The sequence below is a fragment of the Andrena cerasifolii genome, chromosome 14 (genome assembly GCF_050908995.1).
Source record: "Andrena cerasifolii isolate SP2316 chromosome 14, iyAndCera1_principal, whole genome shotgun sequence".
Lineage (NCBI taxonomy): Eukaryota > Metazoa > Arthropoda > Insecta > Hymenoptera > Andrenidae > Andrena > Andrena cerasifolii.
Genome location: NC_135131.1, coordinates 6,280,712 through 6,302,086, shown reverse-complemented (window position 1 = coordinate 6,302,086; position 21,375 = coordinate 6,280,712). Strand labels below are relative to the sequence as shown.

The 21,375-nt window shown below is 45.1% G+C and overlaps 2 protein-coding genes across 7 annotated transcripts in view; both read left to right on the top strand.

Annotated features, from left to right (window-relative positions):
• LOC143376462 (uncharacterized) overlaps nt 1-10,164 on the top strand; it is a 62,528-nt gene extending 52,364 nt beyond the window's left edge. For all 6 annotated transcript variants that reach the window (XM_076826820.1, XM_076826819.1, XM_076826818.1 and 3 more), the window contains one exon: nt 1,136-10,164. In XM_076826820.1, coding sequence (XP_076682935.1) covers nt 1,136-1,220 — 85 coding nt within the window. In that variant the 3' untranslated portion in view covers nt 1,221-10,164. The remainder of the gene's footprint in view (nt 1-1,135) is intronic.
• Nucleotides 10,165-10,935: 771 nt separating this feature from the next.
• LOC143376268 (adenylate cyclase type 10) lies at nt 10,936-20,768 on the top strand. Its single transcript, XM_076826396.1, is given in 30 exon segments — nt 10,936-11,196; nt 11,260-11,445; nt 11,513-11,788; nt 11,851-11,974; nt 12,085-12,293; nt 12,296-12,454; nt 12,574-12,793; nt 12,934-13,237; nt 13,302-13,429; nt 13,530-13,688; nt 13,777-13,882; nt 13,962-14,378; nt 14,452-14,543; nt 14,619-14,771; nt 15,148-15,223; nt 15,289-15,430; nt 15,515-15,655; nt 15,880-16,029; nt 16,796-16,877; nt 16,964-17,184; nt 17,275-17,427; nt 17,687-17,802; nt 18,352-18,675; nt 18,777-18,913; nt 19,005-19,294; nt 19,372-19,570; nt 19,652-19,791; nt 19,968-20,079; nt 20,167-20,305; nt 20,414-20,768. Coding segments are annotated over 30 exon segments (5,145 nt in total). The 5' UTR covers nt 10,936-11,153; the 3' UTR covers nt 20,561-20,768.
• The last annotated feature ends 607 nt before the right edge of the window (nt 20,769-21,375 follow it).

The window sequence follows — 21,375 nt, the reverse complement described above, 5'->3', positions numbered from 1 at the left end:
CACAAATGCAATTGAGGGGCCCAGTGGAAAACCATAAATTTTTGTTCCTCTGTACCATTAATTGTAATTCCACCACCTCCTAATATAATAGCATGCAAAAACGATGCGTAGTGGAAAAGGGGCCATGCCACTCGGCTCCTGGAGGATACGTGGCCTAATAAAATTAATTTTTCAACTAAAATTTGATAATACACTCCTCGCATTGATTAAAGGATCACCTCTAGGAACCTGAAACACAGGGGCGAGTTCACATGGTCATAACTCCGGCAAAAATAGTCGTATCGATATTTTGAAAATATGGTTTGAAAGCGTGGAATCCCTACTTTCAGCTGCTTTTCTCAGATTTTAGCTGTATTGCTTTTCGGCAAAGTTATAACGATATAAAGAGCACTTGGTCAGTTTGAAAAAAACTTCTTCGACTTGCGAAAGTTCCACGCGGAGTATGAAATTTTTTACACAAATTGCATTTACACCAGTCGAAAGCGGCTACTTTCCTGTGTGAAAAGAGAGAAATAAATTTCTTGTGCGATTTTTTTTGGCCGAGTTATTCAACTTTGAAGCAAAAACCGTTTTTTTACTTTAGTTGATTCTAGCAAGCGAAGAAATCATCGTAAAACGTTCGTGAATAGGGCAATAGAAAGATCAGTCTTTCCTCTTTAAGACGCACCTTCGACTTTTTCGATTCGGTTAAAATTTCGGTCTACGATGTCCTTTCGAAAATATGCTTAGAAATTGCACAAACTCCATTTTCCCTTCAACTCGCTGTATCTCCGCGAAAAGTAACCGGAACATCAACGTCTTAGGCTCAGTTTAAAGCGGAGATTCTCCCGATTCTTTTGAGTTCCAGCGGAACCCACTGCGATAATTTTGTACCTGTTGCCTTTAAGTTTGAAGTTGCCATTTACCATCTAATTCAAGTACCGTTAAAAATAACTGCAATTTCATACCGCATTTCCTATGAAAACAATTTTTCCCTTTTCCCTTGCTTGCCTCTGAAATCATAAAACGGTGGCACGTGCCTGCTTTCCACTGGGCCTCTCAGTTACAAACAGAAGATGAAGCAGAAGAGTTAGTACTCTAAAAGTGCCTGTTATTTAACGACTAACTAGAGCGGAGCTGTGGTATTATTTCGCAGCAAAAGAAAGCCATCGAAGGGATCGGAGCCGAGAAGCAAGCGGGACCAGTCGAAAACGAAAACTCATCAGCAGGATAGCAGATAAGTACTCGAGGCCCCCTACGGTTATTACGGTGTAGCAAAACAAAAAAATTGGCCTCTTCGTTTCTTCGATGTTGTGTTGAATGCACACACAAGACACAGACACAGACACAGACTTAGACACGGACGTGGACGCGGACACAGACCAGGGACATGCATACATACGCGTAGACACATACGCTTACACAAATACGCAACCGTAGGAGCAATCTAGAGCATTTCTAGAGTCTTACTTATTGTTAGAGAGAAACCGACAGCCAACAGAGATACCTCATCGACTCCGACAACGACAATACCATCCGACAGCATTTCTTTTCATCACTCATTCGAAACCATCAGCATTATCACCACCAGTCACCATCATCACCGTCATCCATCAGTCTCACCGCAGTACCATCACCTCCATTCCACGAAAATTACTGACGGAAGGATCGTCCCGCGTGGTACCGATAGCCTCGTTTCTAAGGGATTGCAAACGAGGCTCTCCGTTCGAGGAGGATTTTTCCGAGGAGTCCGGCGGATCGATCAAGAGAATCTTCTTAGGAGACGGCAGGATGCTTCTCTTGATCTTTAAACCGCTGCCAGTGACGAAACGTATGCCACCGGCTTTGAAGGGACGCGTGTACGATGCCTCTTTCCATTCAGAGCGCAGACCTTAGAGAGCAGGGAGCAAGATGATGGCTCTGAATAGTTCCGCGAAACTCGGCGGTCTACGGGGACGCGTGGCTGTTGAACGCGATTGGAACATGGAGCGAGCGAAACAGAGCGTCGATGGAAGATCGGTAAACCTGTTGCGATAGAGTTTAGGTAGTGTTTTTTCGCTAGACGAGTTGATTGCATGTCTCAGAATCCTCCAGGGATGCTCTGTTTCGAAAGCCGACGAAGCTAGCCGAGGCTGTTCCCGTTACTCACAGCGGCCGATCGTTACGACGCCGAGTTTCGTCCGAACGTACCCGCTCTTCTGATGCCCGTTGCTCGTTAGAAATTCAGAATAATGCCCCGATAGCTATCGAAATTCTTAAGCGAAAGAGGCAAGGTGTCGCGCAGTGAAGGCGACGCGACGTAAGAGTGGCAGCTCGGCTCCTCGTCCATTTGGGCAAGCTGACGTAACCGTACGCTTGCCTCGTCTCCACCGAATATCGGAGCAGTCGCCTGCTAATCGTTCCGGTAGCGGGACCAAGTCTAGCAACGCCGTAACCTTCTCCCACCGCAAAATCTTTCCCCACTCGTCTGCGAGTCCGGTGCAAAGCAGCTCAGCCGAGAGGCGCGGAAGTGGGACGACGAGCACCCTCTAAGCTTTTCCCTCTCTTCCTTTCTTTTCTTTATTTTCTGGATTTCTTGTCACGGGTCCAAAGATCGTCCTTGTATAACGAGTGCTAGAGCTCTAGTTAAAGGAAACCGAGAATAAGGAAACGAATTAAACGGAGATGAAGAGAGCCCGTAGGATCGTTAGTTAGCGCGAGGGGGTGGCCTTTGGGCTCCCAAACTGTCCTGGAGGAACGGCAGGAATGTGGCAGAAGTTGCTTCGGAATTAACGAGAGGCCTGGGTAGGAGTAGGAGGGAACCTCGGCTCGTGGTGCTGATTAGCTTTCAAGATGACAATAAACGAACGTTTCGTGCATTCGGCGCGTCGCTTGATGATTGCGAATTGCGATGCGGAGAGGAGACGCGCGAAGCAAACGCCAGCCAGTCCGCCGAACCCGGCTAAACGATCGGGCCAGCCCGTTTCCAACTCCCATGCCTTCTTACACTTCGCAGCAGTGCCCGCCGTTTGCCGCGCAGCCCGAGTGACGAGCGAGAGAAGCGTAAATACGAGCCGGACGGAGATTCTCGCGGCGCCCCCGAGCAGCTGCGAGAACGGAGGCCAGTGGCGGGGAGTGACACTTGTCCAGTTAATTATCGCGCGTGGGTGTAACGAGTACAATATCTACGCTGCGTTGCATAATGTACATAGAAACATAGTAGACCACCACTATATAACACAGTTGTAGGATACTATTATAGACGGGATTGCCGGTCGCATTTAATCGGGCCGCGATTATTGCGAGTACCTGTAGGAACTGTTGACGCGTTAAAACCACTTCCATATACGGTATACATGGTCTCTCGACTTCAGTAACTTGGCGCGTGTCTATTTTACGTTGACAGCCGTGCAGATATTCTATGGAGATTGTTGGGAAGCTTCCGTTTGTCGATTGATTGTTCGATATTTATAAAAATTGTTGCGAAATCGTTAACCGTGTACATACTTACGTGTATAGATATATGGTGCATAGATACGAGAGTTAGGGCTACGGTAATTCTATGTAAATACGGTCGCAAAGGTTTGTTTAAGTTGTTCGTTGCGAAGTTCCAAAGAAACCTGGCTCCCTCCGGCGTCACGCTCTTCTTTACGCTGCTTGTTTCATCGATTGGGCGCCGTTGCCGATCCAACCCCATCCAAGCCGCTGGATATTAAATATCCGACGTCCCGGGAACGTACCATTCCACTTGAATAACGCCCCCTTCGGCCCCTTCGCTCCCTCTCTACTCGCGCGGCTAGCAAACGGTACTTTAGGTTCGCGAACTTTAAACAGTAGGTGCTATAATTACCGCGCTGATGCTGCTCGATGAAAATCACGGAGTTACAGAGAACGGTCGATTCGCGGAGCGCGTTTTCTTCGTGCTTCGCCGAGAAGGCATCCCGAACAGCGAGCAGAATGGTCGTTCCATTAGAGATAGTGGCTTCTTGCCTGTTTCCACGAGGTCTCCGTCAACGGCCCGAGGACGCGCGACTATGTACGTACAGCAGGGACGTGCGTTGAAGTATACACGGAGCCCTTCGCGGACCCTAAAGACCGAGGGGAGTCTGCCGGGGATCGCAGAATTCAGTCCCGGAGCTTGCAAATGGCTTCTGGGGGTCCGAAGATGCGAGAGGCTGGGCATAGGGGAAGCGGCGATGCTCGAGGGTGAAACCCCGGGGCACTGAGAAACAAGTCGTTTGTAAATAATCGTGCGCCGACGTTTCTTCGACGGCCCTGCCGGCCCACTTGTGGCCCCGCTCGTGTCCACTCCGGCTCTGCACCCATTCCCGAATACAATTGATCTAGAGACACCCTAAGTGTGCGCATACGTAGAGAATATCTTGCCAAACGAACTCGTCAGTTGAATCCACGAACGTAGTACCGGGCCGAGATTTCGCGCGCTGCGAAGAAATAGGGGTAGCACGGATGGAGCAGGGAAAGCTTTCAATTCGCGAGGCAGCTCTTGGTTTCCTCGAGCCGAGCGCGCAGAGAGATATCGGCTGCGAATGAAAGAAACAGGCGCATATACACAAGCGACACGGACGGTAGCGCGTCAGTTGAACAGCGAGGCACGAAAAGAAGCGCGTCGGGAGCGGTGTTGAGCGCGTCGACGAAGCTCGCGGAACGTCGAGGTTCAGAGCTGAGAGCCGGCAAGGCATTCCTCGCACGACTCTCGCTCGCTCTATACATATTATATACATATACAAGAACAAATACAAATACATATACAAATACATATACATATATATATATATATATATATACACAAAAAAATATTCATATATCGTCGTGTCTGCCGTACGGAGAGTTAAGTGACATGTTGAAAGTGTAAAATTTTATCGTTAATACTTTAAAAGATGCTCTCTTTAATTCGTCGATAATGCGCTCTTTCTCGTTGCTGGTACACGACTTTTTTCCAATCGATCTCTGACGCCCGTGCGTGGACAAGACCGCGACCGCGAACCTTATTCTCAAAGACTTATCACTCGTCGACTCTACTACCTAGGAGCTAGATTACACGGAACTCGAAGGGCATCGGATGGTAGACCATCAGGGCGGAACGATCGTCGGGGGTGGTAGATACGCGTAGGCTAGCTGCGCTAAACGCGCCAGCGATACCTCATCGAGCTGCTTCTCTGCCCTGTGTAATCGAACGAACGACGCCCGAGCTTTGTCGCCGACCTGCACCCGCCCGGAGTCACGCTACCCTTTCGCCTTTTATCTCCACTCGGGCGAGACAGCGTGGACCAGGGGTGTCGAACTAGCGGCTCGCGAGCCGCAGTGGCTCCTTCTCCTCTTCGCCTGCTCCGTAGAACCGTGGGAGAACGGCCCCCTCCACACCCTACTTTCACTCCGATGAATTTCTCCTCCGGGTGCTGCACTCTCTCCCTGTCGGGCCTCGTGCAACGTCTGGAGAACAATAAGTGGGGGAACCGGCTGACCCGGGGCCCGACTCGCGCGGCTCTCGGAGTGGGGATGTTCGACACTCCTGGCGTAGACCGAACGTAACATCTCAGAGCGAGGCTGCGACAGGAGGGTGCAAACTGTTGAAACGTTGTTACATGTATAACTCAAAACGATACTTAAATAGCACGCGCACCTGTTTCGTTCCCTGTGCACGCGTTGGATATCACCGGCCTCCCCCGCAGTCGCCGAGTCTCGCTCTCGCGGTACCGTTTCAGCTGTACGTCCGGAGCAAAGACTCTCCTCGTCGGACCTCGACCAGAGCTCCGAAGCAGAAAAGAATCCAGACAATCCAACGACGATGATAATCAAAGACGCAGTGAATAATAAAATTCATGTTTCGACGCTCAGTTCGCTTCTGTCCTCTTCACGTTGAATTCCACAGTCGCGGGAGATTTCGTTGCACCTAAGTACCCATCGCTAAGCGCAGGCAGCAGTTAATGCCGCGAACCGTTCAGGAGCGGGTCTCGTCGGAGAGTTTTTGCTCCCCGGCCGGCGAGATGCGATGAGCAAGTTCGTTGCTGCTGATCCCCGGGTGGAGAGAGGGATGAACGGGGATGATCCCCGGGGGGGTGCGGAGTGGGAGGAAAGGAAGAAAATGATACGGTTAAGTAAACGTGTGCCATCGTCATATCAAGCCTATATCATTGTGTTATATTACGTATAGCTAAGCAGAAAGATTAATAATACCGTTAACTAACAGAATTGTTAATGAGGAGTGACTGCGCCCCGTGTACATGAATGATGACGAGGGAGAAGAAGAAAAAGAAAAGGTCTTTCTTTCGATCGCTCGAGGACTGAGAGGGCCCGAGATGTTTTTGAATCTTACGACTCTTCTACTGGCACTCTTTATTGCCTGAAACTATTGAATATTTACACGAATCAGTAAGAAAACAATCGTTCCAGTATTTGTCATCGTACCGTCTTTATTAGGATAATAACCGCGGTTGTAAGTGTAGCATGTAATCGCTTTAATAATTGAGTATTTATCTTCAATTTTAAGACTGTTCAACGAATAAGTTACCAAGCGAACGTGGGCGAAATTACCATGGATATTGCGATCGTTCTATTTAAAACGATATCCACCTAGGATTTATTGAATATTTAAGGCGAGATACCTACGCGAAGGATAGGAGGGGGAACTAGGGGAGGGGAACGGGAGGAGCGGGCAGAAGTGGTGAAGATGTTTTGTTGGCAGGTTCACGATTTTCCTGACACCGCGTTACCGTTTTGCGTGTTCGTTCAATCGCGCCGCAAGGATTTTCATAAACAGACGTGACGGAGTAGGCTCGAGTTGCGAGAGCGAGGGGGAATAGTTAGGTGTACCTAGTTAAGCACGAGACAGGGGAGAAGTTGTTAATTAAGCCCGTGGGGGAATTCGCAGAGGAAGCGTGCATGCGTTAATCGATTCGTTCGGTCCGCACTCGAGTGATCCTAAGCTGAGACTGTTCGTTGAACGCAGGGGCAAAGCGCGGGAAGTGTGTGATCGCGAGAGCGCGTGAACGAGGCCGTCTCGATATTATTTTTCGAATTAACTGCTTCGTAACTGCGATGAGAAACGATGAAAAATGGCCAAAATTCGAGAGTTCAGCGGACCTTTCTGAGACTTGGTAATCAGTGGTTTTTCGAGGTCGCTGATAACGAAGCTGGCAACAAAAATTCAAAACTCGAGATAGAGGATTCGATACGCTGCACAGTGGTCTGGAAAGCGGTATCGGGGTTGGGCAAAATGTAATCTAATTACAAATTACAAATTACGATTAAATTATCGTAATTTGTAATTGGATTAAATTATCGTAATTTGTAATTGGATTAAATTATCGTAATTTGTAATTAGATTACACTTTGCCCAACTCTGAGCGGTATTCTACAGCCAAAATTAAAAACACAAAGCAAATTTTTATTGTAGACTTTGATTAAATATATTCGCGTAACGTTTTTGAAGCGAGTTACAACACATAAATAACTGGAATACACTTGCTCGCCTAAATAACAGAATCTGCAATAAGCAACTGTATTCGGACGTTCTATAATGAGTAATTAAAACAATCAGGTTCACTGAAAGCTTCGTGATTTTATCTTCATAGGAGAAAAAGAATCGTTTTCAAATTAAAGTTGAGAAATGCGATTTTGGCCACGAATTACCGTTTTCCGAGACGCGGCCGGTCAAAGAATATTCATACAAAATAGTCCTGATCAACCAAGCAGTCTTTGCTAATCGTTCGAACGAAGTTTCCCCGCGTTTTTCAAGGCTTTCCCCATTCTGTGTTCGATTGGCAAACTAAGGACGAGAGATACGAATAAACGAGGCCGCGAATCCGACTGGAATCAACATCGCGGCGACGTGGCTCCTCCTCACCCCTTTTTTTATTCTCCAATTTCTACGTGTCTAATCGTTAAGTGAACCAGATGCTCTGGCGCGGGGGAGGAAGCGGGGACATGTGGAGCGAAAGGGAATGAATGAGTGACTGCGAGAGAGAGAGAGAAAGAGAGAAGAGAGAGAATAACGTGAAAGGATGAAGTGGATCGAGTGTCGTTGGTCGCGTTTCAGTTTGATCCTTAATTAAAGACGGAGTAGGACCCTTGATCACTTGTTCGTACAATAGGAGAAGGATAGAATTTGTGCGCGCGCGGTGAAGGAAGAATGCGAGAGGGAGAGCAACGGATGCGAACGAAGCGAGTCGCGCTAAGCCTAGTCTTTACGGCGTTTAATTAATCGCTCGAACGACGACCGACGCGATCGAGGGATCTTGTCGCGGCGCGACGTTTGCTTTCACCTTTGTTCCCCGCAGGCGATCAGGCACCCTCGATCGCGGACGGTCGGTCGAGACTCGGAACAGAGGGTGGGAGCGAAACGACGAGACTAGAGTAAGTTTAACGATTAAGCTAGGCTAAGGTATAAAAGAAGTAAACAATTTATTAAAGTACATCGTTGCAACTGCCATGCTGTGTGCCATTATATAACGCGTCACGATTGTCGTAGAACGCAAAAGAAGAAAGAGTAATATGTACGCGAAACGAGAGAGTCCCTCGCGCGCGTTCCGGATTAATTCCGCTGGAGCGCTCTCGGGACGCGTCCAGCGCCCGCCGCGCCCGCGAGCGGCACGCGGTTCCAATGCCGAAGAGGACGATAATAATGAACCAGCTGAAGTAGTCAGGAGCACCTAAATTCATTGATTCATAAAGCATCGCTGCGCCAAGGAAATTACGGATCTCGAGCTTGTATTTTACTACTTTCCCAAGGTTCTTTAAACGATTCCACTGACTCGGCTTTCATTATCGAACCTTTCGTTGAAACACGCTTATGTCTCACGAGACGCGACAGATCTGTGCTCGCGGAGCTGAGGAATGTTTACCGGAGAACGCGAGGGGAACAACGCTTCTCCAGGGTAGCTTCTCGATTCCGCGCCGTCGTGGAACCCCCGCGCACTTGCTCGCGCGAACCGGCGTGTACATTGTAACGGCGATCGAACAACCGTAATAATAACAATTAACGTATACATAAACGTACGCGCGTTAAGGGCGGGCGGGCAAGTGTACAGTGTTTCCCGCGAACTTGCAAGGCTCCGCCGCTGACGATGATGCTTTCCTGTAGACCGGGCGAAAACGTATTTGCGAGGATTCGTTCCTGCATTGGGAATACGCGAAGAGATATTTTTTATGTACGTATGCGCCGTCAATGTTTGTGATGTTGAATTAATCGCACGCACGTTTCGTCGAGTGTCAATGCATAGCCGATTTAACGAGCATGCAACCGAGATTCCTCCCTCGGAGCTGAATGCTCGCCGATCGGGAAGTCGGTTGCAGAATTTTTTTCTTTTTCTTTAAACGTTCGCTTTCGTCTCGTGCATCGTCTAATATCGTTTCAAAGAACAGTTTTTGTTAACCAGTAACTACAGTAACTACCGTAACTACACACGCTTGAAAGGTGGGGGAGATTCTGCGGAACTTCCCCTTCCCCTTCGTATGCAGAAATGGCACGAATGACGAGCGTGAACGAATCTCTTTGTTTGCATTCACAAAGGCGGGTGCGTAGATACAGGTTAACAGTTGTCATTTATCGAGCTGTACAACAGTATTGTATTACGTCGTCTTATGTAATGTACACGGATCCCTGGATAGTTTACGTATGTATCTGTATGTCGTCCAATAACCGTTGCGAGGATGCTGGCTAGAATCAGTTTCTGGCGACGAACGACGAGACGACGAGACGACGAGACAACAAAAAAAAAACGACACGCAACGCAAGACTAATGTGTTCATAGATCGTGTTACAGGCATCACTACGCGTTGCATTAAAGAGGGAAACGATAAAAAAAAAAAATAAATAAATAACGTCATTACTTTGTTAGAGACCCGCGCAAGAACGAATACCTGCGTCCGCGAGACTTTTATTGACAGTTTCACGTGTCGCGGCGTCTAGAAACGTCTTAAGAAGCACCGCGTATAATCCGATTGTTAGTTGACCACCGACGGTGTGAAAACGATGAGAAGGGAAAGAGAGAAAAAGGAAGAAAGAGTAATCACGTAAGCCGAAGATAACGTCGCCCATCATAGATTCAAGCACAATAAGGAACTGTAGTAGGGCCAGGCACAATAAAATTCGGCCGTCACGTTGTAGGCAGCGATCTGTTAGAGCGACAAGTCATATAAGTATCTATATAGCGGGACTATTAAATAAACACATATTGTCTATTGTCACGAGAAGTATATTCATTGTTAAACGCTAGACCCTGCATCAACACTCTGATTAATCATTATACATCTGGCATTCGATTGAATAAATGGAATTAACGAAACAGAAAGAAACGCGTGTATGATTCTGGGAATACTCTCACGCCCCGCCTCATCCTCAGGCCCGTCCAATTTCGGTTTTTGCCCTTCGAAGAGCAGCCGCGGGTGGTTGCGAGTAGAGCTGCAGATTCCCGGGAGATCGGGTACCCGTGAGGTACCCGGGAAGAAAATAATTTCCCGGGAAGGCGATACCCGGGTAAAGTACCCGAGATGTGACAGAGTACCGCTCCATAATTGATGCCACACTGAGCGCCATGGCCTTCAGGTCAAACGCTTCGACGAAGTCAGAAATCTCCAATTCCGCATTTCTCAGCAGATCTTAGCGAAACCGGCGCTATTCGATTCCTTATGTCTCTCCGATGAAAATAACACCAAGAACGACGCAATTCGGACCCTAATGAAGGAAGTTACATGAAACAGTGATTTGCATCATTTCAAATTGATTTCGTTAGATATGGTCCGATTTACATGAAATTTGGTATAATTTTCATCGGAAAAACATGGGGAATCCATCGGTGTCACTTCCATATCGATAGGATAAAGAATAAAGTTTTTTTTCTGAAACAGGTACGAATCCTCGGCCGATCGCAGCGAATCGAGGTCAGCGACGTCAGCGTCCCGCAATCGAGGGTAAAATATTCGTTACAGTATATTCAGAAGTTCTTTATTCTTCATCGTATCGATATGAAAGTGGCAGCAATGGATTCCTGGCGTTCTCCCGATTAAAACTATACTAAATTTCGTGCAAATCGGACTACTTTTACATAAGGTGTCAGCAAATGTCTATATAGACAGCCCTAAACTGCCAGTCAACTGTTACGAACCGTACAACTTCGCGTCTGTAATTTCCCTTCGTATCCCGTGCGTGCGTATCGTTTACAAAGATCGGTTGAAATATGAATCCGCTGGAATACTCGATGGAAGTAATAAGGAGTGCAGGTACATACATACTTTCCCTATTTCGCCTGAAGTATTTCGATCGAAAATCTGCTCGCCCGTTAGATTCGAATTATGACCGTGACAGCGAAGAGGAAATGGAATCGAAGCATCAGTTGTGGATTTCGCGAAAAAAATTGGAGCGGCATACGAAAATATTTGCCTCGATGTGCCCGGACGAGATTCTGGATCATTACGACGATTATGACACTAGGATGTACTATACCACTTTGATGCTGGGCGATGTATCAGGTACAAGAGGAGCTTTCGGCGTTACCGAGAAATTATGTATGCACCTATGTGTCCACGTGTGCGACAGGCTTCACGGATCTGGCTGAGAAGTACACGCAAACGGGCAGAGGCGGTCCCTCGAAACTGACGGACACCCTGAACAGCTACATCGGAGCGATGGTGCAGGAAATACTGTCGCATAACGGCGACGTGGTCAAGTTCTCTGGGGATTCGTTCATAGTGATGTGGAAGCTGGACGACGGCATGATAATGCGCGACCTGGCGATAGAGGCGATGCAGACTGCTTGCATTATTCAGAAACACTTTGGCACGTACGAGACCGAGGTTGGAGTGACTCTGAAAGGTACGCAGTCTAGGATTTAGCATAAGTTTAATTAGAGACTTCACGTGCAAATTCTCTGACAGTGAAATTAGCGATAGCGTCTGGTAAGACGTACTTCACGTCTATCGGAGATCCGAATTCCAAGTCTCACTACATTATCACCGGCAGGCCGGTGTGGGATGTGAAGTTCGCCGAGGGTCTGTGTCGGTAATGATAAGATTGGGCCGTTTACAGCTTCTTAGAAGCTTCCTAGTACGTTAGTGGATAATCGCAGAGGTGATAGGCTCGTAACTCTGGCGTTGTATGCGTTGAATTAGGGGTGGTGATATTCTGGTGGCTCCCAGCAGCTGGCAGTGGGTGAATCCGAACGAGTACGTGCACGAAACGCTTCCAGACGGCGCGCACACCCTTATAATAGCTTGTACAAGTACCTGGTACCAGTCACAGGATGGTAGCCCAGGCAGTAGCCAGGGTAAAATAATACGACTCGTCGAACAGCTCGGTTCCTTTCAATCCCATTCATTGCATTTCATTTAGACGATGACAGTAACGACGAGAGCGACTACGACGCTTACGATTCCATGTACATTTCTGAAACGATCGTAGATTCGGAAGCCAAAGCGGTGATGATGAGTATAACTGGGAACACGTTCGAGGCAGAGAACTTTCGACAAGTCGATTACAGCTGTAAGCAAGAATCGGTACACGTGCCTATTAGGGTGGCTGCTTCTTTCGCCGCCAGGTTAACATGGCACTGATACGTATCTAATTAGACTCTTCAAATCCACCAATCAAACATCTTGCAGTACGGCCCAAAGTTATAAAGATCGCGAAAGCTCGCTTGAAAAACGCTCTACAAAGCTACATGTTGAGACCAGTGATTCGATCGGTGGAAATGGACGAGCCTCTGGAATATCTGACCGAAATGCGACAAGTGGTGATACTGTTTATCAACGTTGTTACTGGGACCGTGGGCAAGAGAACTCTAATCTCCTTTGTCAACTCGGCCTACAAGCTGGTCTGCAAGTGAGCCTACTTATCTGATCCTAATCCAGCCGTTAACTTTTTTCTTCTATTACAGTAATAAAGAACATTATCAATAATAAGAATAATTTACGGTCTCACGTTATCGTACAAATCCCTTTTTCTTCTTCCGTTGCGCGAAGGACCGTTGGTGAAATGCACGGGTGCGTAAACAAGACGTCCTTATTCGACAAGGACCTGATGTTCCTGTGCGTTTTTGGGTTACGAGGCGATAAGCACGAGTTAGAGTCTCAAATCGGTCTGAGATGCGCGTCGAAAGTGCGAACGAGCCTGATAGCGATGAAGAATGTGAAATATGCGACTGTCGGTGTAACCACAGGGATGACGTACTGCGGAGTTGTGGGCCACATTTTACGGAGGGAGTACACTGTGATTGGAATATCGGTGAACAAAGCTGCGAGGCTTATGGTCGCCTATCAGAACAAGGCAAGATCTCTCGAAAGATGTTGCTGGCAACGAGTGGTTTGTAAAACAGCTGTTTCGCGAGCAGGTAGTCTGCGACCGAGAGAGCTTTCTCCACTCGCGCCTCGAAGCCAGACATTTTATTCTCCAAGAACCGAAATACTTGAAGGGAATCACCAACATTGGGCCCATATATGAATTTCAGGAGCAGCCAAAGTATTTACTACTTCTGTTTAGATATGTATTCAGTTGCTGGTCTGGATTAGGCAGTCGAAAGCCAGGACGAAACAGTTATCATTCGCGTTTAATTTGTTAGGTTCAGCGTGTCGGATTTAGTTTGGAACAAGTATCCTCTGCTGGGTCGAGAAGCTGAAATTCAGACGTTCAGACTGATGCTGCTGGAATTACTGGGCTACTGGAGTGACTCTAAATCGGACAGTAGCTCGAAACCAGAGTACAATACACTTGTCATAAAGTACCCACATTTCTTTCGCACATATGTATGTAAATTGCTCGATCCATTCTATTGAGAATGACACGTCTTCTGTTGTTGCGCACTCGAGAGGCGAGCCAAGAATAGGAAAGACGCGATTGCTGGATGAATTTACGCAAAACATTCCGAACAGAGTATATTGCAACTATGTGTCTTTACGTATGGACGACAACAAGGTTGACACCTGATAAGAAATAGCTCAGGTTCGCAGCTGAGAGATCAGAAGCAATTTGACATGTCTGATTGTGAGTGCAGATCCCCTATAACCTGATCCACCTAATATTCTCGATGCCTCTCGGCTTCACCGTCACTTCCACGCGGAAAGAACGGGAGGACAAGCTGCTCCTCCGACTCGGCAAGGTGCGCCAGACGCATTTCCTGTGCGCCCTTAATCAGCCGTTCAACGTGCGTTTCGCGATAAGTCACCGTTATAACGCTTTGACCAATCTAGAGAAACAGAAAGTTTTACGAAAATTTCTGTTGAAACTGATGAAAGGCTGTTTCGAGGAGCTCTGGGTGATCATCATCGACGACGCTGAGTACAGTGACCAGGAGTCCCTGCAACTTTTCGACGTGCTCATTAAGAAGGACGTGGCCTTCTATGTCCTGGGCATCGGCCAGAAACTCGGCGCTGATTTTCAAATGAGTTACATGCGTCTGAAGAAAGTCAAGGTGCGTCCCTGCAATTAGTTTTAAGAAATCCTGGAAACTCAACGCCCGAACGCAATCGTCGCTTTGTCGAAAGGTTATTGAACTCATTGGAATAGACAGATGGTACCACGCTGGTCTTGCCTGTCAGATACTTAACGTGAACGGCTTACCCGCGGAGCTTGAAAAGTATGTCTACGTGTACGTGCATATTTATTGCGATACTATCGATGGTCAGAAACGTAACGTTGCTGTTTCTTCTAGGCTGATACAAGAAAGGAGCTTCGGGAATCCAGGCTGGGTCGAAAGCTACTTGATAAGCCTTTTGCAAGCTGGAGGCCTGGAAATACTAAACATCAGTAAAAAGGACGCTGTTATACAGGGCTACGTGTTGCCCCCCGTTTCCATGCTGAAAAGGTTCGATTAAAAGAGTACTCTAATGTAACTACCCGTTTTTCAATGCCATCTTCGGGAATTTATTTAACAAAAACTATAAGTTTATACTATCTGGCGTTTTGCCTGCATACTAAGGTATGTTTGAAGTAATACTCAGAATTTTTGGGAACTTTTTTATCGCACATATACATAGATATAGTCGGTGGTGCGAGCTACTTCAAAACAATTCTTTTTTTGTTAAATAAATCCCCAAAGATGGCGTTGAAGAACGGGCAGTTACCCCCTTAAATGCAAATATTGTTTCCCCCCGCGTGAATTACTACATAGATTCTTAAGTAATCACCGCAGCTACTATTTATCGAAACATACATACATGGTCTGTCTAATTATTCATCAGGTTTATGTCACAATCAATGACCTCGCATTACGCTGGACGCATGGACAGATGGCAGATGTACAGGTCGAGTTTCAAAGTTGGTTTCTTTTCCATTACCGTATTCTATCATACAATGTATAACTAATTAAACCACTCTGCTAGGATAGCACGATTTCAATACACGAAAGGAACTCGACTCGGGATTCCCACCTGGTAATGGAAAAGGATGGAACGATGATTGCGGTCAGCAATATTTCGGAGAACTTTACTTACGAGGATATCGAAACTGAGATCACGATGGACGGTAAAGAGCAATCGTCAAACGTTCAAACTTTTCTTTCCTTTAGTACCTAGGAGGAATATAACAGAGAACATTCTATCGCGATAGTTATGATTCTGAAGCTGTTCGATTCCTTGACACCCCTCGATCAACTTCTCTTGAAATGCGCTTCCGTGATTGGAGAAACTGTCAACAGGCACATGTTGGAGAGTCTAATGAATCTCTCTGCGACAAGAGAAATTGGGCTCGGTAAGGTATCGCCGTGTTTAAGGGGGGAATCCTATTTTATGGCCTAAAAACAAAGCAAAATTTAGTAATTTTTTTATTAAGAAACTAGCATTTCGATTAATCTGAAATTTGGACCATGTTTTTAGCCAAAAGTATAGGATTCCCTCCTTAACAGCGCGTGATCCGTCACGCTCTCTAGGCACGTGCAACTTATCGTTAGTTACCGTTTGCGTTATTTGTACCAGCTATCTTGAAGCTATTCGAAATACGGGTGTTTGGCTGCGCGATAGGAGACTTTTCTAGGAACCCGGGACCGATTATATTTATCAGCAACATGAGGAATCCTAGTTCAGAGATGGATATTTTCTGCGGCTGCATTGGTCTTCGTGTTTCAAGTACCTACTATTTAACGTTAAGTGGTCATTCCGGTTAGACGGGTTGAAAAAATCGATTTTTTTAAAACATTTTTTGAAAGTACATATCCTCAAGAATGTACTGTTAAATTTTCATGGAAAAATTCCGATTATTTTAGCTTCTACATAGGCATTTTGTAGGGAGTACGGAGGCTCGGCTTTTATAGATGAAAACTTTGAACGCGTTTTTCTCGAAACGTCATTTGTCCACATCGTGAAGATAAAATCTTAAAAGCTATCAAACCGATTGCTTTATAAATTTTACTGCTTATTCTACACACCTGTAACTCCCACAGGGACTACAACCAAGTATCTTCATTGATTGTAACCTACTATAAATCACTAATTATAGTTCGAGCGATAGCGACAGTCATACTGATTAAGAATCTGTTTGGATTTTTGGGTTCAGATAAGTCTAACAGCTGAAATCGCCTTCACGAGCGAGGCAAGAATTTTTAAACATATCCTCAAGACCACTTTCAAAAGCATTCGAAAAGCAATAATTGTATTACTTTTGTATTTTTTATTTACTGTAGATATGTAGTTTAATAATTAGAAAAAAAATTATTCCTTTACTATAATTATTTTCGTCGCAATAAATTCCTGAAAATCGCTGAATTCTTCGGCGCGCTAACCAGAATGACCCCTTAAATTAGAATTAGATAGTAGTAGCGTATCCGAGGCATAGACTCGCAAGTAGTTGAGGTAAACGCTTGGGCCTGACCACTGAACGGCTCTATTCCCTTAGACGAGCTGAGAGACTTGCCAAAGTACGCCTCCTGCGGCTTGATGAGGTTCAAGATGTCGATGTTTCGCGACACGACTTATCGGTGAGTAATTACACTCCTGTAATCCATCAGTTGCATAACGACAGCTTACATATTTGGAGTTTTAATTAGAAACTTAACACAATAAGATTGCTTACGGAGAACCAAAAAATGGAACTGCACAGCCTAGCGTTAAAGTATTTGCAACAGAATACGAAACGTTGCGTATCTTGTGGGGAAGGTCAATTTGCAAAGTTACTTGGGAAAATTTCGAAGAAGGAAGATAGGAGGAAGAGAACGACCGATATAGATCAAATCCTTGGTAATGTCAATTACGACGATAACGGCGATGGCGAGGAGAGCGGGAAAGGTAAGTTCTCGAGTTTCTGCGAAACAAGAAATTACTCGAGTGACTTACAATTGCGTGTAATGTCAGCTAATGATAAATGATAAATGACAGAGAGCAAGGTGCCACTTTCTTGCTTGAACTTGTTTCGGAGGGTCGAAAGGAAGCCAACGATTACGTTTTCGGACGTGGATTTCAGTGATTGCCAGTGTCATTTGATATTAATGAGTGTCTACACCAAAATGGTAGACCATTGCTTTGGCATTGGTAAGTCTGATCGTGTGCATCCTCGTAAGTAGATGAGATTCGTAAGGGGAGTTCAGGCACTTTGGTGCAATGGGCACAATGAAATATTAGTATTCTCTTGATATCTAGAAAGAGTTAGAAATTTCAAGTTTCATTGTGCCCCCTGCATAAAAGTGCCCCAACTCTCCCTAGATATTTGCAGTGTATTTAGAGTAAATATGCCTTGATCATCCCCGTCTTACACCGTCTGCCTCCTACACATATGTACGTACTTATATAGGAAAGAATGAACTGACATTGACCGCCCTCTTAGAATTCGCAGAAATTTGCCTAACGATTTGCAACATACCGCAAGCCCGGAAGCTTTTAATGGAGAGCGAGAGGATTCTCGAAGAGGTATGTGTACATAATAAAAAAAAACGGAAAAAAATTGAAACTGACTTAAAAAAAAATCCGCTAAAAACTAAAATAAAATTTGCTTCCGTATTTAATCTACAACTCTCAATTTGTTTATGTCGACCCCTCATCATTTGCACTCTCTAAATCTGGCGCCGACTTAAAAAAAATTGAGAGTCGTAGAATAAATAAGGATCAAACTTATAACAAAGTTATATAAGTTATATAACTACATTTATTTAAAGAACGAAGTCGGTTAATGAAACAGATTTCTTATTTTTGGTGTAACTTCAAAACTACCGCTCCGATTTTGATCATTCTTTTTTCCTGACCTAAGTTGATTAAAGCTAAACCAAATGCAATAAATTTCGCGAAAATCGGTCCAGTAGTTACGCAGAAATTCACGGGCAAACATAATACATACACATCGGATGTAGAACTTCTTTCTTTTTGAAATCGCTTAAAAATCAAGGGCTACACTATACCTACAGCTGAGACCTGAATATTTCTCAATTTAAAGATTGTAAACCTTCCGCTTACTGTCTGCAGCTGTTCGAGTCTAACGAAGACGAAGAGGTCTTTCTGACCTACTTGAGGGCGAAAATTCAGACCCTCCAAGGTCAGTGTTTCCTCGAAAGCGGCTCTATTTTCGAGGCTGAGCAAACCCTGGAAATGGCGTTAGACAATTTGGGTTACACATTCCCAAGGCTAGAGCTGATGATCGATCTGAAGTCGTTCATACAACAGATTCGTCTGAGGTTCACACTTGCATGCTCCACAGATCGGAGGCGCAACAACGATTACGAAGAGATCAGTATGGATTACACCGAACAGTTGGCCGAGTGTTTGGCACAGATGTTTAATCTTTTCAGGGTAATTAATTGAATGAAATGTACACGGGGTGTTGATTGGTCGCCGAGGCAATTACAATTAGAGTATGCGCTTAAGAGCTTAAAACTGTGCGTATCGCGTAGATCAGAGGCATGAAGAAGCAAGCGCGTTTGGCAGCAATCTGGGGTTTGAACACAGCTCTGGCTTCCAACAGGAACCTATTTATTCTCTGTAAATCGTACACCAATATGCTGATTACCGCGCACATGTATCAGGACAGGTGAGAATTTCGGCACGATACCTACGCGTAGAATTGATGAAAATGATGCAATTCGGGTACTCATGCTCTGACGGAGCGATACCTTTGCCAGGACTATCATCCCGTACGTGGAGGAGAGGGGTATTAATATTTATAGCGAAACCAGAGACGCTCTGGAACCCCAGGAGCTGAACATTATTGCCGAGCTTTACGGAGGAATCTTTTTCTCCCGGTGGGTCAGGGGACAAATCAACAAGGCCATTTCGATTGGCTTCATCTGCTGCAGAATGGCCAACACAACTGGGTCCACGTACCTCAAGCTACTGATATTGCCCCGCCTCCTTCACCTTCTTATACTTTCTTGCCGTAACTCCGAAGTGGTCGTTCACTTGAGAGAATTGGGTAACCCAGCCACTCACGTATTTCTATTTTTCCTACATAAGTATACGTATATACAGCGGGGGAATCTAATATTATAGAATTTGTGTCTCACACCGATTTGGACAACTCTGGGCGCACCTGGTACTATGCACTGTGCGCCGACGTGCAACTAGACCTTGGCTTGACCATCCTTTCTTTCCGACGGTGCGAACAGTACTTCCTTCGAGAAGGCGAGACGTTGATCAGTCTACGTGATCCGGAAGCTGAAAGGCGATACTTCATCTCCATGTGGCTGTGGTATGCAATTATGCACTTATGTGTGAATGCTTCGCATTCGCTCAATTCACTTTGACACCTTATCGTTGATACGCTTCTAAGGTGCATCAGGACTGAACAGTGGGAGGCTGCTAAAGTATGGGGCGGTAGGAACGTAAACGATGACCCTATCATGGACGAGCATATAGTTGCAGCAACGATAACTTCTTTGAAAAAGCTCGAAGGACTGCTTATTCTCTATGGTATCAGTGTTTAGCATCGATACTTTATCGCGAAGCACATTATTATCCCTTCGTTGACACGCCTCCTTTTTCGATCAACTTTGACATACCTGGGTGGCTCACACCCAGAGTGCCAACGAAGGGTTAATCATTAATTACGTTACATCTATCGATATGCACTGTCCCTTTGTCCGCAGTGCACAAAATAAACAGCAGGAACATTGACGCGGCTGCTACGATGACGACCATCAGAAGTATGTTCAAAGACATAAAGAAAATGATTAAGGTCGTTACATTGATAATTCCCAGGTGAAACAATTGCCGTTTAAGAGTTTCAGCTATAATAACTGATTGATAAAGTGGAATTGCATAGTTTGCAACTCCGAATTGTTCTAGGTACATGTTGTTGCACGCGTATTACTATATGATTAGATTTCAAAAACGCGCGGCGATGAAATTATTGAAACGATTACAAAAGGTGTGCGTGAAGGCCGAGAACAAAATGATTTACGCTTGGGCGCTGCATTGTGAAAAGGTTCTACATCGTAATATACATAATTAAAATGTTTACAGCAAGCCTGCTATAAGCCTAAAAATTGATCTACCATAAACGGTTCAAAGAAAAATAAATACTCGTTTGCAGACTTGGTCCGGGAGTATGTCTTCCATGCAAGAAGACATGTGGCAGGAACCTCCGGACATCAAATTACAACACAACTGGAGTGAAATCAATGCAAATAAATCAACCATGGTCGTGTATACATTCCCCTTACCGAGACACCCAGTGTGACTGACCATTACAAATTTCACATTATTAATAATAATCAGTATCAACGGACTGTTAATAACTCATTAATTGGGAAGCTCACCAAGATCTGTACATTAGACTGCAATCCAAAAATAAATAAATAAATTCACTTTGGAAAAGCTATAATTTAAAATCACACTGTATTCCCTGCATACATATATCATTAGGATTATACGCAGGATTTATACAAAAGCCGACTTTTGAAAAAGCCAGTTTTCGGATTCCACTATTCCCAAAAAAACCTGTTAAACCGGTTTTCGAATTTTCCCCCCAAAATGTAATTAAAATAGAAAATAAATATTTGTACTTATTTTACAACTTTTCAGTTTTTTGTTTAATATTTATGGAATTACAAAAATATAAAAAAATAAAATAAAGTACAATAATCTGTGGGTTGTCTAGAAATAATTTTATTTCTATACATGGTACAAATAACACCTACGAAATTATTATTTTCCTACCATTCGCGTACTGGCTTTTGCGAAACACTTGTTAATATCCAAGTTTTGTACGGTTGCGGTTTCCTTTCTACTTGATTGTGCCTCGGGTGTTTCTTGCACGTTATGTATTTCCTGTCATTCTTCCATAAGAGAAGGCAGTGTTTACAACGGCGATGTAACATAGTCTTCATTTTCAAGCCACAAGCGAGATTATACAAAGGTACCGATGGCTGAAGCAAACCCATCGAACTGGCTTTATTTAAACATATACTCGACACATGGTGCAGATATTGTCCATTGCACATATGATGTACATTACGATTTATCATGCTTGTTAAGGATTTCGCTGGCATTATT